The 16,780-nt window shown below is 38.6% G+C and overlaps 1 protein-coding gene across 3 annotated transcripts in view; it reads left to right on the top strand.

The window, feature by feature from the left end:
* Positions 1-16,780, top strand: part of RERE (arginine-glutamic acid dipeptide repeats) — a 426,362-nt gene that overhangs the window by 306,324 nt on the left and 103,258 nt on the right. For all 3 annotated transcript variants that reach the window (XM_046025753.1, XM_046025762.1, XM_046025771.1), the window contains 2 exons: positions 3,773-3,897; positions 5,511-5,610. In XM_046025753.1, the coding sequence (XP_045881709.1) occupies positions 3,773-3,897; positions 5,511-5,610 (225 nt within the window). The remainder of the gene's footprint in view (positions 1-3,772; positions 3,898-5,510; positions 5,611-16,780) is intronic.

Below are 16,780 nucleotides of genomic sequence, written 5' to 3' on the forward strand. Positions count from 1 at the left end.
TATTAGTTAGATCTACCCTTTAAAATGCTGATATTCTAATTCGGTCATTCCTTCGTTTATTGGGTGGATAAAGGAAGCTTTCCCTTTACCACCACCTTTTGATTATCAGAATCACATGGGAAGGGCAGGATGAATGTCCATTCCTTCCTCTGTTCACCAGTTTTCAAAAAAAATATTAGGTTGTTTTCTCAACACCTTCCAGCAGTCACCAGTGGATTTTCAGTTGTTATCTGCTAACCAGTTGTCCTTATTCTTACTGATGAGTATTACTTATGTCTTACTTATGACTTATATCTTACTGATGTCCTTTTTCTTACTGATGATCCATTTGGGCCTGCTAGGATGCTTCTTCCTGCCATCTTGTGTCCTTTTTGACTGAGCTGACACCAGGGATTTTGGGTAGGATTCTTTTAACTGGTATGACATCATTTTAATGTCTCGTCTTGTGTATTTCCTTGATCTAGAATTAAACTTTTCTCATAGGTGCCCCTATTGTTTTATTGGGAAGCAACAGTTTTTGACTGGATGTGGGGAGTTCATTGTTACCCAGTTGGTTACTATTTCTAGGCCTTTTCAGGGAACAGATTAGAAAATATGCCCTCCCCCCCCTTTTTTGAAGATGAAATATATTGTAGATTCTTTTTAATTTCAATTCAAATTTTTATCTGGGTTTTATATTTAATCCTGTCTTTCTTTCCTTTTGTATCTATATCTTTTCCCCAAGTCTCAAATCCCATTTTCAAATGACTCCAGTATAAATACTCATTTGCTTTAATCCCATAATACATATATAATAGTACAGAATAATAGTACTTAGAGTGCTACAAACAATATGGTTATTAAAAACAGTTTACTAATAAATTTTTTTTTGGTCTTAGAAAATGTCCCACTAGGGCTTTATAAGCAAATTAATATGTGTTTTACAGTTAGTTGAAATAACTCCTAGAGAGGAACCAACTCGGTATATAGCTAGTGCATTTATTTCACTTTGCTTTAGGGTTTTTAAGAGATTGTTGTTCTTTAAACTTCATTTTGCTTTTATAATTATGTAACGTTACTCACATAGCTCCAAAGTCAAACGTATGAAGAAAGAAGTGTGCTCAAAAGTCTACTCTCTCTGTCCTCTCCACGTTTTCCTTCTCTCCCTGATGGATAATTGTTGTTTTTGTTTGTTTGGTTTTTTGTTTTGTTTTGTTTTTTTAAAAAGATTTTTATTTATTTATTTGGCAGAGAGAGATCACAAGTAGGCAGAGAGACAGGCAGAGAGAGAGAGAGAGGAGGAACTTTCTTTTAACTTTCAACAGTGTATCCTGCTGTTTCCTCCAAAGCAGGATGTAGAGCTCCTCCTCACTAAATTCTGCTATTTCATGGAGCTCCATTGCAGGCCTGGGAGAGTTTATTCTTCCAGTTCCTGTTTTTGGGCATTTAAGTTGATTCCAGTAATGTGCTGTTATAAGTAATGCTATAGTGAATGGCCTGAGCATACAGATTTTTATACTTTTGTCAATGTATCTTTGGAATATTCCCAGAAGGGGGATGGCTGGTGTAAAGGGCAAGTGCACCTGGAAATGTGAGGGCATTACAAGACGCCCCTCCGTGGAGACTGAACCTTTTTTGCATTTGTGCTGGCAACTCATGCAGGTGCTAATACGACAGCCTTGGATATTGTCGCACTTTGGGACTTATGTCATTCTGATAGATGAGAAATGGTATCGCAGTGCTGCTGATTTGCCTTTTTCTTATCAGCAAGTTTGACCACGTTTTCTTATCTTTAAGAATCATTTGCATTTCTTTCTCTGTGAACTGTCTGACTATATTTCCAGCTTATTTTTCTCTTGACCAGGGGGATTTGTCCTTTCCCAAAATAATAGTACTTTTTAACTAATTTAACAAATAGTCATTGGAGCGCTACTACACCAGGTACCATACTTGGTGCTGGGGGAGCAGAACTCTGTACAAATGTCAGAAAAGGCTCTTTGATGTGACCATCTGTTGAGTTTTAAATTTCATTCCGGTATGGCACTGTGTCTTAAGCAGATCTCATTGAAGCACCCAATTAAATGTTATAAAAGTTAGTACTAAATTAAAGAAGAGCACCGTTGTTTGGAGAAAGTCAGCACTTGATACACATTTAGAGGAATCAGAGATCTCCCGTGAGGCAGGCTGGAGCCCTATGACCACATGGTTTACTAATGTTATGTTTTGCCACAAGATTTTTTTTTTTTTTTAAAGATTTTATTTATTTATTTGACAGAGAGAGAGATCACAAGTAGGCAGAGAGGCAGGCAGAGAGAGAGGAGGAAGCAGGCTCCCCGCGGAGCAGAGAGCCTGATGCGGGGCTCGATCCCAGGACCCTGAGATCATGACCTGAGCCGAAGGCAGCGGCTTAATCCACTGAGCCACCCAGGCGCCCCAAGATTGTTTTTAAAAGTCAAAATTTCTGGACTTTGGGGGAAAAAATCAGGGGATATACAAGTATTAGTTCTCATCCCTGCTTGGTTGCTTTCCCTGGACAGGGCAGTACTCTCTCCATTACACCCTGGTTCTCTTCACTGCTTAGCATCTGATGCCCATACGCCCAGGACAGGAGCCACGGGCGCAGGTGGCTAAGAACACTTCAAATGCGGCTAGGCCAATTTTGGAGGTATTGTTTTACCTCATAAGGATACCAGAATGTTTAAAATGAAATATGTAGCTCATTTTCTTTCTGTCGGACAGTGCTGCCTTATCCTCTTCTTGCTCCAACTAATTTTTTTGCCTGGTTTCTGTGGACACTGGAACTTTTTAACTGTAGCCCTTAGTTTAAAATATGCGACTGAAATGTCCACGTTCATGCTGTTTTGCAGATGGTTGGCTTTCTAGGCCTCTGGAGGTTGTGGTAGTCATAGTGCCTGTTGACTCTTGCTCTGCCCCAGCGGAGTGAGGGAGAGAACCTGCTAGGGGTATTTGGATCTCTCACCCAGAGGTGACTTAGAATCTTGGTTGTTGAGCACTGTCATTCAGATACTTTAAAAAAATAATTTTATTGGGGTACACTTGACATAGGGTGAACAGTTCATATCTCATGTAGACTGCTGCGCCTGCTGTCACAGTTCATATCACCGGGCAGCATCTCGCTGGTCTCTGAAAGCTCCTTTCTTTCCCTTCGGAACAGTCCGCTCCTCCTGACGCTGCTGCAGTCTCATTTTTGACCCCATCATTTAGTTCAAGTATGTTTGTAATATTAACTCCAATTTTGTGTCTTTTTTAATGTTTTCCTTGATAATATTGTAGTTGTCGTATCTCTTGAGAGTAGCTTCACTTAATAGGATAGCTTGTTTGGTTTTTTAGCAAATATCCTTAGGTGAGGTTTCATTATTTATATCTGTTACTTTGTAAACTTGTTATATTGGAAATGTGTGTTTTTCCCTTCTCCATCAAGGAGCTATTATGTCCTGAGGGTTTTTTTTTTCCTAATTTCTTCTATTCACATGCATCCATTTTTGTTTTACTCTTTTGATCATGCTGGCACTGGTTTATTTTGACGCTGTTTGTTGCTCCTTAAGTAGAGATTAAGCCGTCCATTGTGAAATCTTCTATGGTGAAATGATCCTGAAATGTCCTACAGGCTGGTTTCAGTGACTCACAGTTTTTCTGTTTTGTTTTTTTGTTTTTTTCCCAGTACTGCCTGGAGAAAGCGGCTCAGTAACTACTGCGTCTGTTCCCAGGGCCTGCCTGTTGAGGCAGCTCTTTAAACACTCCTTGAATGTGACTTTTCATCCCTGTCTTACAGGCCAAACTTCCCGAGTTGCAGCCGTTCCCTTCTCCAGATGGTGACACTGTGACCCAGCACGAGGAACTGGTCTGGATGCCTGGAGTTAATGACTGTGACCTCCTCATGTACTTGAGGGCAGCAAGGTAATAGGGATTCTCCCCATTCTGCCCTCTGGATTGATTAGGAGGCAATAAACTTTCTCCTATCCCCTGAAATTTTATTTATACATCAAACATTCTCTCACTTTATGTTTTGTTATACGCTCTGTAATCCGTGCTCTGATTTTTCTTGCCAGAGAAAAAGTTTACCATGATAAAGTCACTTTTTTCCCCCTCTCAATCTTTGCCCCATATCAGATTTTAGAAACTCTTCAGAAGGGAAGCATCTTAAGCCATACATGCAATTATCAACACTTCTAAATACAAGTTGAGTAATTGGGTCATTTAGCCCATTTTAAAATCCCATTACAGCTTTCTCTACTTTAGGCTGTTCATTGATGCCTGACCTAAGCTTGGTGTTTTTGTGGCTTACCTACATGCGAACTTGCTAACCTATGAATGCCTAAAATATAAAAGATAAGTTTAAATCTGGCCCTGCACGTCACAGTGCGGGCTGAGAGCCTTCCTTCCTCTGCAGTGGTCTCTGGGATTCACTGCAGTATCAGCAGTGGGTGCTGGGGCAGGCCGGTAGCTGAGTTCTAATCCTTCCATCAGCTACGCTGTGCTGTGTGCTGTGCGTAGAGGCCGGCAGCAGAGGCGAGGCTGCCTCAGGGCGGTGTGTGAGTGGCTACTAAGAATTCTTCTCCTCCCCTTTCCTGCTTTTAACTCCACTAAAATTAGTGGATGTATAGCATGAAAGGAATTAAGCAGAGTTTCAGAGGATTTAATTTTTTTTTGTTTGTTTCTCAAAAGATCTTTCTTTCAGAAAGATTATCATCTGAGGATTGGTCGAATCTGAGGATTGGTAAAGTGTGGGAAGAAGTTACACAAGCGGACTGAAGTAGACGAAGCATTTTCGTTTGTGAAGTGTAGAGGATCTTAATTTTTTTTTTTTTTTTTTTTTTTTTTTTTGGAGAGAGAGAGAGAGACTCTTAAGCAGGCTCCACACCCAGCTCTTATCACCCTGAGATAATGACCTGAGCCAAAAATCAAGAGTCAGATGCTTAGGGACGCCTGGGTGGCTCAGGTGGGTAAGCCTCTGCTTTCGGCTCAGGTCATGATCCTGGAGTCCTGGGATCGAGTCCAGCTTCGCGTTCCGTGCTCCGTGGGGAGTAGCCTGTTACTCCCTCTGCCGGCTGCTCCTCCTGCTTGTTCTCTTTCTCTGACAAATAAGTAAAATCTTAAAAAGGAAAAAAAAAAGTCAGACGCTTAACTGACTGAGCCGTACTTTGTTTAACTGACTGAGCCACACAGGTGCCCCTAAAAGTTTTTTTTTTTATTTTTTAAGATTTTATTTATTTAGGGGCAGAGGGAAAGAGAGAGACTCTCAGGCAGACTCTGTGCTCAGTGTGGTGCCTGGGCTCAGTCTCAAGACCCTGAGATCATGACCTGAGCAGAAACCAAGAGTCGTCTGCTTAGCCCACTGAGCCCCCCAGGTTCCCCTAAAAAAACGTTTTCTGTTTTAGAAAAGCAGAAATAAGACTGAGAACTCTAGCTGATCATACCTGTAGTAATGGGATTTGGTTTGGGCTGAAAATGCACTCTGAAAACTGAGGGTTAAAGTTTCTTTGCTGATGTTTCCCTTTCTGTCTTGCAAGGAGCATGGCCGCATTCGCAGGGATGTGTGATGGAGGCTCCACAGAAGATGGCTGTGTTGCAGCGTCCCGGGATGACACTACCCTCAATGCACTGAATACAGTGAGTCTTTTGAAGTTGCCCTGAGTGGGAACAAAGTTCTTTTTCCCCTGTGCTGGCTGTGGGGAGTATGCGATGAGTATGAAGTAGGAAGGAGCCTGGAATCTTAGGAGTGAGTACTGTGGTATAGCGCTGGGATTGAAAGATGGGTTGTGGTCTTGGCTTTGGGTCCCATGACCTTGACCAGTGATGTGGCACCTCTAGGTTCATTTCCTCACTGTCCCTCAGGATTGTGTTGAGCCTCAAAAGCCTGATGCTAGTGGTACTTCACCCAAGATCCCACAAAGCTGACCACTGTTAGCAGATTATCTTATTTAATCCTCACAGTGTCCCTCTGAAGTAGGTTTTATTATTATCACCACTGTAGACATGAGGAAATAACTTTGGAGCAATTAAGTCACAAGCCAAGGTCATACACTCAAGATGTGAATCTAGAGGCCGTACTTTGTGCCTTCTTCTCTGTCTCTGAGAATGTGTGTGGGAATAGAGAAGAAGTCAGACTTCCTGGAACAAATTTTTTTTTTTATAGTTGTGCTTTGGAGCCATGTAAATATTTCACATGATTATATAACTAAAATAAGTTTTAAAAATAATAGTCCTTCAAAAAATCTAAAGTAAAATGTAACAAGTGAGCCTAATGATACTGAGTTGGTTGTATGGCATCCTTGCAGGATTACTCATCTGCTCTAATCCTGTGACACAGCAGCTCAGAGGAGCAAAACTCAAATTGCTATAAATAGTATGATCACTGAAACCAGTTTACTTTTTTTTGGACATTCCCCCCCCCCTTTTTTTTAAAGATTTTATTTATTTATTTGACACACAGAGAAATCACAAGTAGGCCGAGCATCAGGCAGAGAGAGAGGGGGAAGCAGGCTCCCCGCTGAGCAGAGAGCCCGATGTGAGGATCAATCCCAGGACCCTGAGATCATGACCCAAGCTGAAAGCAGAGGCTTAACCCACTGAGTCACCCAGGTGCCCCATGGACATTCCTTTTTGACATTAAAATACATCCTGTAGGGCTGTTTAGGAGAAGTAATTGTATTTTAAAGTTTCTTGAAATAATTCTTCTCTGAGTGGTTACTAATATGAAATCATCAAATCTGATGAAGTAATAATGGGTTTCTATGCATTACTGATGTACTAATAAAGTTACATATATTTATGTAGGATACTGAGCACAAGGCTGAGGAATTCCTGATAACTAACTGAATGTAACTTAAGCCCCCTTTTCGTTTTTCATTTTTCTTGAGAGGTGACTAGTTGAAAGGGACTTTTGAGATCATCTGTTCAGTCTCTAAGTAGATTAGATTCTAAGGCTCAGAAAGGCCAGATGATTGTTAAATGCCATCAATCCAAAAAGTTCTAATGGAGCATAGAATATAATCTAGATTCCTAACTTACGACTTTTCTACTCTCCAGCTTGCTTTCAGGGAAGCATGTGGATATGGCTGATTTGTATTCCTGGTCTAGTTGTATTTCCTGAGTATTACATGACATGATAATAGTCTTTTATGTGTTAAAGATTGAATGATCTTGTTGAGATTGGGCCATGTGTTAAATAACTGACTGATTTTTTAATATTCGCATGGATTTACTTCTTACTTTCTCACCTCTTCCATACTTAGGGTTTTTGTTTTTATAAGGGGTCTTTTAAAAACTTCAAAAAAATTTTTTAAAGATTTTATTTATTTGACACAGAGAGAGAGAGACAGTGAGAGAGGGAACACAAGCAGGGGGAGTAGGAGAGGGAAAAGCAGACTCCCTGCTGAGCAGGGAGCCCAGTGTGGGGCTCCATCCCAGGACCCTGGGATCATGACCTGAGCCGAAGGCAGATGCTTAACAATTGAGCCACCCACGCACCCTTTTATAAGGGGTCTTTATTCTGAGTATATGTGATAGAGCCAGAAGGGGTCTGTGAGAGTATTTTATCAGTGAGGAATCAGACTCAGATCGGTGAATCTGTAGATAGTGGAAACAGTGTGAGTGGTGTGAATGTCTGTGAATTCAAAATACCCTAAGTAGCGTGTTTAGTCAGAGTAACTCTTTGACATGAGCTTGTCTTCTGTGGATTTTTTTGCATAAAAGCTTTATGAAAAAATTTCCCCTTTCACGACCATGCTGAATAAAAAAATAAAAAAAAATAAATAAATAAAATAAAAAAAAAAATAAAAAAAAAAATAAAAAAAAATAAAAAAAAATAATGAAGATGTTGCCGTATTTAATTAAATGTCTATTTTTGGCACTTGACTGAACTGATCTGATTGATCTGTTCTCTTTCTTATTTCAACCCCTGTAAGGATTCTGCACAACATACTTCTATACAAAAATAATTTGGGCTATTTTTGCCCATGGTCCTTTGTAGCAAGTTCCTTCTGAAGTTTTCTTAAGCATTGCTAGAGGGCTTTGGTTTTATGAGTTTTTATTTCTGTGAAGCTGCCTTCCCATCATTTGAAATTTTCCTGTCTAGGCGCGTCCAAAAATGGCTTAAGTGTCTTGGGTTATGCAATCCAAGTGCATTTAGCGACCAAAGGACTGAGTTGTGTGTACATTTTGTGTTGAATGGAAAAGTTTAGTGGCTGTTTTAATTTTTCTACTTCATTGTTTTACTGGCTTACAGAGATTTAGTTGTAGGTACTTTCCTTAATGAAAAGTGAAGTGAATTGAAAAATCTTATGAGAAGTTAATGTTTATTTCAAATTCCTTGGAGTAATGGTGGTTTTGAGCTGTGTTAAGTAATAAGTTTAAAAGATAAGCACATTGTCATGGTAGAAGTATTTATTTTTTTTGTAGAGTCAAAACAAGGTTAGGCATTTCTCTAAACCTGTGTCTATTTCCTGTTTCTCAGGACAGAAGTATAAAGTGTATGAAATTCTACAGTACAGCCACATTATAGTGTTTAACATCTGAGTAGGACTATTGAATTTAAATGCATGTAAATAAATAGTTTGATCTTTAAAACAGCCATCTCTAATAGAAAGTTTTGAGCTGTTAAATCTTAATGAAAATTACAGGGACCTATTTTTAAATAGAAACTCTCCTACATTATTCTTTTTGACTCAATTTTTTCTTCATTATTCACAAATGATATTTTTAGTTTGTAAGTTTTAAAACAACATATGGGCTATAATTTATGTATAGTAAAGCTCTGATTTAAAGTATATACAGTTTGATGGTTTTTTTTCAGATATATGTATCAATGAAACTACTACAGTGATCAAAATACAAAACATTTCCAAATTCCCCAGTTTCCTCATGCATTTTTTTAATGCTTTGCTGCTTCTAGCCTCAGACAACCATTGATATGTTTTCTCACCTCGTGGACTGGTTTTCATTTTCTGGATTGTTGTATGAGTGGAATATCTTACGTAATCTTTTGGGTCTGGCTTTTTTCAGTGTAATAATTTTGACATAGATTTCTGCTGTTGCATTATCAATAGTCCCTTTTTATTGCTGAGTAGAATTATAGTGTATGGATATTCACAGTACTTGATCCGTTCATGGGTGATGGATACTTGTGATGTTTCCAAGCTTTTGGCCATTATGATAAAGATGTTATGAACATTGTTATTCAGTCTTTGTGAGATGTATATTTTCACCGCTCTTGAGTAAATACACCTAAGGAGTGAAATGGCAAGATTGTATGTGTGCAGGTAGTTTTTTAAGAAACTGTCAAACACATTTCTAAGTGGCCGTACCATTTTACATTCCCATTCAGTAGTGTGTTAGAATTTCAGTTCTTCAGCACCCTTAACAAGACTTCGTGGTGTCGGTCTTTTCCATTAATGATTCTAAGGGGTGTGTAATGCTGTCTCATTGAGATTTCTTTGTTGACATTTGACATTACTAATGTCACATTCAGTGAGGTCTTACTTTGAATTTCCTGACTGTCATCTTTTCATGTCTTGTTGCCTGTTTGTATGTCTTCTTTCGTAAAGTATCTTTTGCCCAATTTAAAAAATTGGATTGTTTTTAATATAATTACTTAGTTGTAAGAGTTGTTTTTATATTGCAGATACAATTCCTTTGATACATGTATTTACAAATATTTCCTCCCATCCCATGACTGTTTTCTGTAATGGTGTCTTTTAGAGAGCAAATGTTTAACTTAAGTCCAGTGTATCATCTTCCTTTTGTGAAAGTTCCTTTGATCTTTGATAACAGAGATTATTTTGTGCTTTCTTGATGTTTTAGTTCTTGCCTTTAGGTCTGTGATTCTTTTCAAATTAATTTTGTATGTGATATGAGAGAGATGAAAGTTCATTCTTTTTCTACACAGGTGTCAGTCGTTGGAGCAACATTTGTTGAAAATAGACTTTTTCATTTCATTGCCTTGATACCTTTATTGAACATCAGCTGCTGTATAAGCGTATAGCAGTTTGAATCTTCTTCTGGATTCTCTTCTGTTTCACTAATGTAATATCTGCCTTTTCACCAGTACCTCAGTATTTTGAGTACTGTAACTTTGTTTTTGTTGTAGTTGTTGTTTTTGAGAGAGAGAGAGAGAGCACGCGCCAAAGCGTGGCTTGTCCTGGTGACCTGGTGACTGGTGGGAAAGGTGTGGGGAGGGGCCAGGGGAGAGGGAGAATCCCAAGCAGGCTCCCCGCCAGGCTCCTCTCTCAACCCTGAGATCATGACCGGAGCCAAAATCAGGAGTCTGGTGCTCCATCAGCAGAGCCACCCAGGTGCCCCTTGAATACTGTAGCTTTATTGGAACTCAGGTAGTGTAAGTCTTCCTACTTTTTACTTGTTTTGGCTGTTTTAGGGTATTTGCATTTCCATATAAATTTTAGAATCAGCTTGCCGTTTTCTGTTTTTAAAAAGGCTTGATGGTATTTTCATTGGGATTGCATTGAGCCTATGGATCAAGTTAGGAAGAATTGACATCTTAATAATATTGAATCCAGAACATGATACATATCTGCATTTAAAATTTTTTTATTTTATTTATTTAAATAATAAATAATTTTATTTATTAATAAATAATAAATTTTATTTATTTAAAAATTTTGTTTATTTAAGTAATCTCAGGGCACCTGGGTGGCTCAGTCAGTTAAGCGCCTGACTCTTGATTTCCGCTCAGGTCTCAGGGTCATGAAATGGAGTCCTGCTGTTGGGCTCCATGGTGGGTGTGGAGTCTGCTTAAGATTCTCTCTCTCCATACCCTGACCTCCTCTCTCCCTCTCTCTCTCTCTCTCTCTCTCTCTTTTTTTTTTTTTAAAAAAAGGCTCTACATCCAGCATGGGGCTCAAATTCACAACCCTGTGATCAAGAGTTGAGCCCGCCAGGCACCACACATACCTTCATTTTTAAAAGAGGTCTCACTAATTTTTTCTTTAGTAGTAAGATTTTACAGGTTTCAATGTACAGGTCATACACATATTTTGTTAAATAAGTACTGTTTGAAAATTTGATTGTTAATAAAATTACATTTTTATTTATTTACTTTTATTTTATTAAAATATTATTTATTTATTTTGATGGGGCATGAGCAGAGGGAGGAGCAGAGAGATAAGCAGATTCCCTGCTGAGTGGGGAGCCCAACACCGGGCTTGATCCCAGGACCCTGAGATCACGACCTGAGCCAAAGTCAGACGTTTGCCAACTGAGCCACCCAGGCGCCCCTAAAATTACATTTTTAATTTCAACTTCTAAGTGTTCATTAATAGGATAGAAATGCAAACACTTTTAATGTGCTCTGACCAGTACCTGTTCTTCCTGCTAATTTCTAGTAGCTTTCTGGTTGCTTTCTTAGGATTTGTGTGTGCACAATAATGTCATCTGCAAAGAAAGACAGTTTTACCTCTTTCTTTCTGATTTATGCATTTTGTGTCTTTCTCGAGCATCACTGCACTTGCTTGGACCTATAGTTGAGTGGAAACAGTGAGTACACCGCTTTGTCTTAATCCTCATTTCAGGGAGAATGCAGTCACTGATAGGTGCAGTGTAGGGTAGTGTTGTGAGTCAAGTTGAGAATGTTCTTTGTATCAAAGTTTACTTTTTATCTTGAATGGGCATTTAACTTTGTCAGATGCCATTTTTTTGTGTAACTAATGAGATGATCTTATGCTTGTTATACTGTATTTTGTTAATTTGGTGAATTATATTGATTACTTTCAAATGTTAAAGCAAGTATGGATTCTTGGTATAAATTCTACTTAGTCCTTATGTACTGTTTGGATTCAATATGCTTGTATTTTGTTAAGAACTTTTATGTTTGCATTCATGAAGTATCTTGAACCTGTAGTCTTCTTTCTTTGTAAATCTTTTTTAAGATTTTATTTATTTATTTGTGAGTGAGAGCAAGGGAGAGAGGGAGAATACAAGGTGGGGTGGGGGCGGGGAGAGTGACAGAGGGAGAGGAGGAAGCAGCCTTCCCGCTGAGCAGAGAGTCCAGTGCAGGGCTCAGTCCCAGGACCCTGGGACCATGACGTGAGCTAAAGACAAATGCTTCACCAACTGAGCCACCCCAGTGACCCGTAAATAAATAAATCTTTAAAAAAAAGAGTTTGTAAAGGATTAGGGTGTGTGGGGGGGTGGGGATGTGTGTGTATGTATGTATTCATTGTTAAATATTTGATAGATTTCACAGTGAAACCATCTGGGACTAAATTTTTTTATGAAAAGCTTAAAATTACAAATAGAGATTTTTCTATTTGTATATATAATGTATATGAAAATATATTTTATACTTCTTCATGTGTGAATATTGGTAATCTGCTGATCTGTGATTTTTCATCAAGGTTATCAAATTTATAGGTAAAAATGTCAAATTATCCTCTTACTTTTTTAACATCTAAAGGATTTGTAATTTTGACCCTTCTTTCATTCCTAACATTGGCGATTTGTGTCTTATCAATCAGTCTAAATAGGTTTATGAACATTATTATTTCAGATAGCTAACATTTGGTTTCGTTGATTTTTTTTCTTTTTTATTATTTTAAAAAATTTATTTATTAGAGAGAGAGCATGTGTGCCCAGATGCATGGAGGAGAGGTGCAGTGGGAGAGGGAGAGACCGTCTTAAGCAGACTCTGCACTGAGCACAGAGCCTGACTTGGGGCTCGATATCATGACCCTGAGATCATGACCTGAGCCAAAACCAAGAATCAGATGCTTAACTGACTGAACCACCCAGGTGCCCCTGATTTTCTCTGTTTTCAGTCTCTTTGATCTCAAATCTTATTTTTCTTTTTATTTTGGGTTAACTCGATCATTTTCCCCCTACTTTCCAAAAGTGGGAGCTTAGATAACGGATTTTTATCACAAATTTTGATTTGCTGGTTTTTCATTATCATTGTGTTAAAAATATTTATTGAAATTCCTTTTACCTATTTTTAGTATTAATTTTGCTTAATTGCCAGATAATTGAGATCTCTCTTGTGTAAATTCTCTGTCCCTCCCATACCCTTTTGTTTTGGAATGATACTGATTTTTCATTTAGCTCTGTTGTGGTCAGAGAGTACCCAGTAAGATTTCAGTTTTTTGAAATCTATTGAGATTTGTTCCTTGGCTCAGCATGTGGTTCGTCTTGGTGAGTGTTCCATGTGCATTCATACTGAGTTTGTATTCAGCAGTTACAGAGTGTACTATTAAATAATTTTTGGTTTCTTTAAAGTGGTCGTTATTATTCATAGGTCTTCATATGCTCTGCTAATTTTTTTTATCTAGTTGTGTTGTCAGTTGCTGAGAGAGTTATACTAAAAGCCCTCAGCTGTGACTGTGGATTTGGGTATTCCTCATTTTGGTTTTGTTTGCTTTTGCTTGATATATTTGGTATTTGTATCCTTAGTCTCATGCACATAATATTTACCTTTCTCTGTAATATTAGCTCTTTTACCTGTTTTGGAGTGATTCTTTCCTTGTCTTGAACTCTGTGTTGTTTGATACTAATATATACAACTACTCTAGCTTTCTTATGCTTGTTCACATGACAAATCTTTCAGCTTCTTCCTTTGAATCTTGCTTTTTCTTTGTATTTAAAGAACATCTCTTAGGTCCTTTAGTTCTTTAGTTGTTTCTGACTTTTTTAGTCTGGCAAGCTCTACCTTTTATTTGGAGTCTCTTATATTTTTAAAGATTTTATTTATTTATTTAATTGACAGAGAGAGAGAGAGAGAACAAGCAGGGGAAGTGGGAGAGGGAGAAGCAGGCTTCCCACTGAACAGGGAGCCCGATGCAGGGCTCGATCCCAGGACCCTGGGATCATGACCTGAGCTGAAGGCAGATCTTTTTTTTTTTTTTTAAGATTTTAGTTATTTATTTGACAGACAGAGATCACAAGTAGGCAGAGAGGCAGGCAGAGACAGAGAAGGGGGAAGCAGGCTCCCCGCTGAGCAGAAAGCCTGATGTGGGGCTTGATCCCAGGACTCTGGAATTATGACCTGAGCCAAAGGCAGAAGCCTTAACCCACTGAGCCACCCAGGCACCCCTGAAGGCAGATTCTTCATGGCTGAGTCACCCAGGTGCCCGTTGTTTGGCGTCTCTAGTCCATTTTAATCTACTGTAGGTGGTCCTCGCGTCGTATAACACTTGAGCGACATGTGTCCATTCTCAATAGTACAGCTCTTGTTGGAGAACTACAGTAGCAGGTGACGTAGCTTGTTGTCATGGCCACATGACTGACTGCTTGAGGTCCAGTGGTGAACCTGCAGAATAGTTAGGGACACAGTTATATCATTTATGTTAAACATATATTTATCTTCTTACTTCGTAAGTAAAAAAAGAAAACAAAAAAAATCCAAAACACTTGTTTGGTGTAGAGGAAGATGCTGTGATAAATGTGTTGACCGCTCTCAGTGGAAGAAGATGGTGTTCTTGGCAATGGGGGCGCACTCTTTCATGTGTGTTGGCAAAGATATGTTATAGTTTACTATTTTAAATTGTGAACACCTATTAATGTAAAATTATTCCGTTTGTAATTTTATGATATGTTAAATAATATGTGATAATGTGACAAAGCAGTGGTGCTTCCTCTAGAGGATCTCAGATAGAAATGTTTCCGTGTGTACTGTTCAGGCATGGGTTTCTTCATACACAGTCTCTGTGAGGTACATCTGTGTACTTTCCGTTTACATACAATTTGTAAACGTAATGCTCTAGAACATAGAAATGGCCTGGGGCGTCTGGGTGGCTCAGTCAGTTAAACATCTGCCTTCAGCTCAGGTCATGATCCCATGGTACTGGAATCGAGCCCCATGTCAGGCTCCCTGCCTGGCTAGGAGTCTTCTTCTCCCTCTCTCTCTGCCCGCCTCTCTGCCTGCTTGTACTCTCTCTCTCAAATAAATAAATAGAATATTTTTAAAGAAGAAACCATGGGGATGCCCTATGCTATCCAAATGGGATTCAGCTATCTTTAGTGCTTGCATTTATTTGGCCTTTTACAAAATCCATCTTTATAGTTATGCTTAGAAACTGTAACAGAGTCCTATGGTTTGAGACTATGGTTTTCTAGAAAATGTCACGCTGATTTGTTTTTATTAAGTTGATACTAGATTTCATTCTGTGGGCTTAGGTATCTTTCCCATTTCCTAATAAAATTCAAATTCTTTTGGTTTCTCTTTCTCTGAACTTATTTACATTTTTATGTTTACTTTCACTAAAACTAAACATATATATGCTCACGATATATAAGTAAAATTTATAATCAGGCAGCAAAGATTTCACTTCTGTCTGGACAGTTTTATTCCTTGAAATATGGATGGCTTTTAGGTATTTGGATTAAGCTTTTTACATATTCAAGAGAGTATATATTTGTTTGCTTACTTATTTATGCACATTCACATCTCCTTCAACAAAGGATGCAAGGCTTCCAGAAGCTTCATAGTTAGTTTTTTAAATCTCTGATCTATAAATAATCAGTATTTGCTAACAGTTGGGTGTTAATTCATCTTTGTTTTCTGAGGCGTAGTCCAATGCCTAGTACCTCGTAGAGAGGCACTAAGTATTTGCCGAGTGATTGACATCAGGTTCGAGCCCAGATCACATTTGATCACCCAGAACTTGGTATTATAAGGTTGGCATAGCAGAGTGTACTGATTAGCCTACTCTCAGGGTCATGTTCATCTTTCTCTCTTTTATTATAAAGCAAATTAAGTCTATAGAATTTCTCTCAGAGGTATTCTATTTGTTCATCATAAATGGACTTCACTAAAGCATCTCACCCTGAGTTAGTTTTGCAGTGCTTAGGACTTAAATGAATGTTGAGTATTTTCTGTCTCCCAAATAAGGCATTACTGGGAAGCCCTTTTATTAACAGCTTGTCTAAAGCTTATGATCAAGATTCTTGTGGTATTCATGCTAACACTCACACCCTTAATTAAATTCTTTTCTTTTTTAAAAGATTTTATTTATTTATTAGAGAAGGAGAGAGCGGGAAAGCAGGTTGTGTGCACACATGAGTTGGGGAAAGGGGCAGAGGCCAAGATAGAAGCAGGCTCTCCAGTGAGCAGGCAGCCCCATGTGGGGCTTGATCCCAGGACCCAGGACCCTGGGATCATGACCTGAGCTGATGGCTGATGTTTAATCCACTGAGATACCCAGGCGTTCCCTTACATAAATTCTTTTTACCATTCTCTCCATTCAGATTAGTCATTATGAAATAGTAGGGTGGTGGGTTTTTTCCTCTAAGATTTTGATTTGTTGTTGAAAAGAGAAATGGGAAAAGTTTATATGCTATGTGATTTCTTATTATGGAAATGCAGTAAATTTCAGAACAGCACCCTATGTAAATCAGCCTTGGCAAACACCCCTGCTAGTATTTTATTTATGTTATATCAAGATATTAGCGTATACAGCATATGACATTGTTAATTGTAGCATAAGTAAAGATGCGGTGGTTTTCTGGTATAACCAAGTCCTTTTCAACGATTATCAGCATAATATATAAAGGTGAGGTTTTATTTATTATACTTTGATGGGTTAGAAACATGTTGAACTTTTGAAAATTGTTTCGCTGTTTAGAAATTTACCAATATGGCTCTCTTTGGGCTGAAAACTTCATAAATGCACTTTGTTCAGAAGTTCTAGGCAGGGACGCCTGGGTGGCTCATTTGGCTGAGTGTCCAACTTTTGGTTTGGGCCCAGGTCATGGTCCTCAGGGTCCTGAGATCGAGACCCCCATCGGGCTCCGCACTCAGTATGGGGTGTGCTTAAGATTCCACCCTTTTCCGTCT

This window comes from Meles meles, chromosome 1 (genome assembly GCF_922984935.1).
Source record: "Meles meles chromosome 1, mMelMel3.1 paternal haplotype, whole genome shotgun sequence".
Lineage (NCBI taxonomy): Eukaryota > Metazoa > Chordata > Mammalia > Carnivora > Mustelidae > Meles > Meles meles.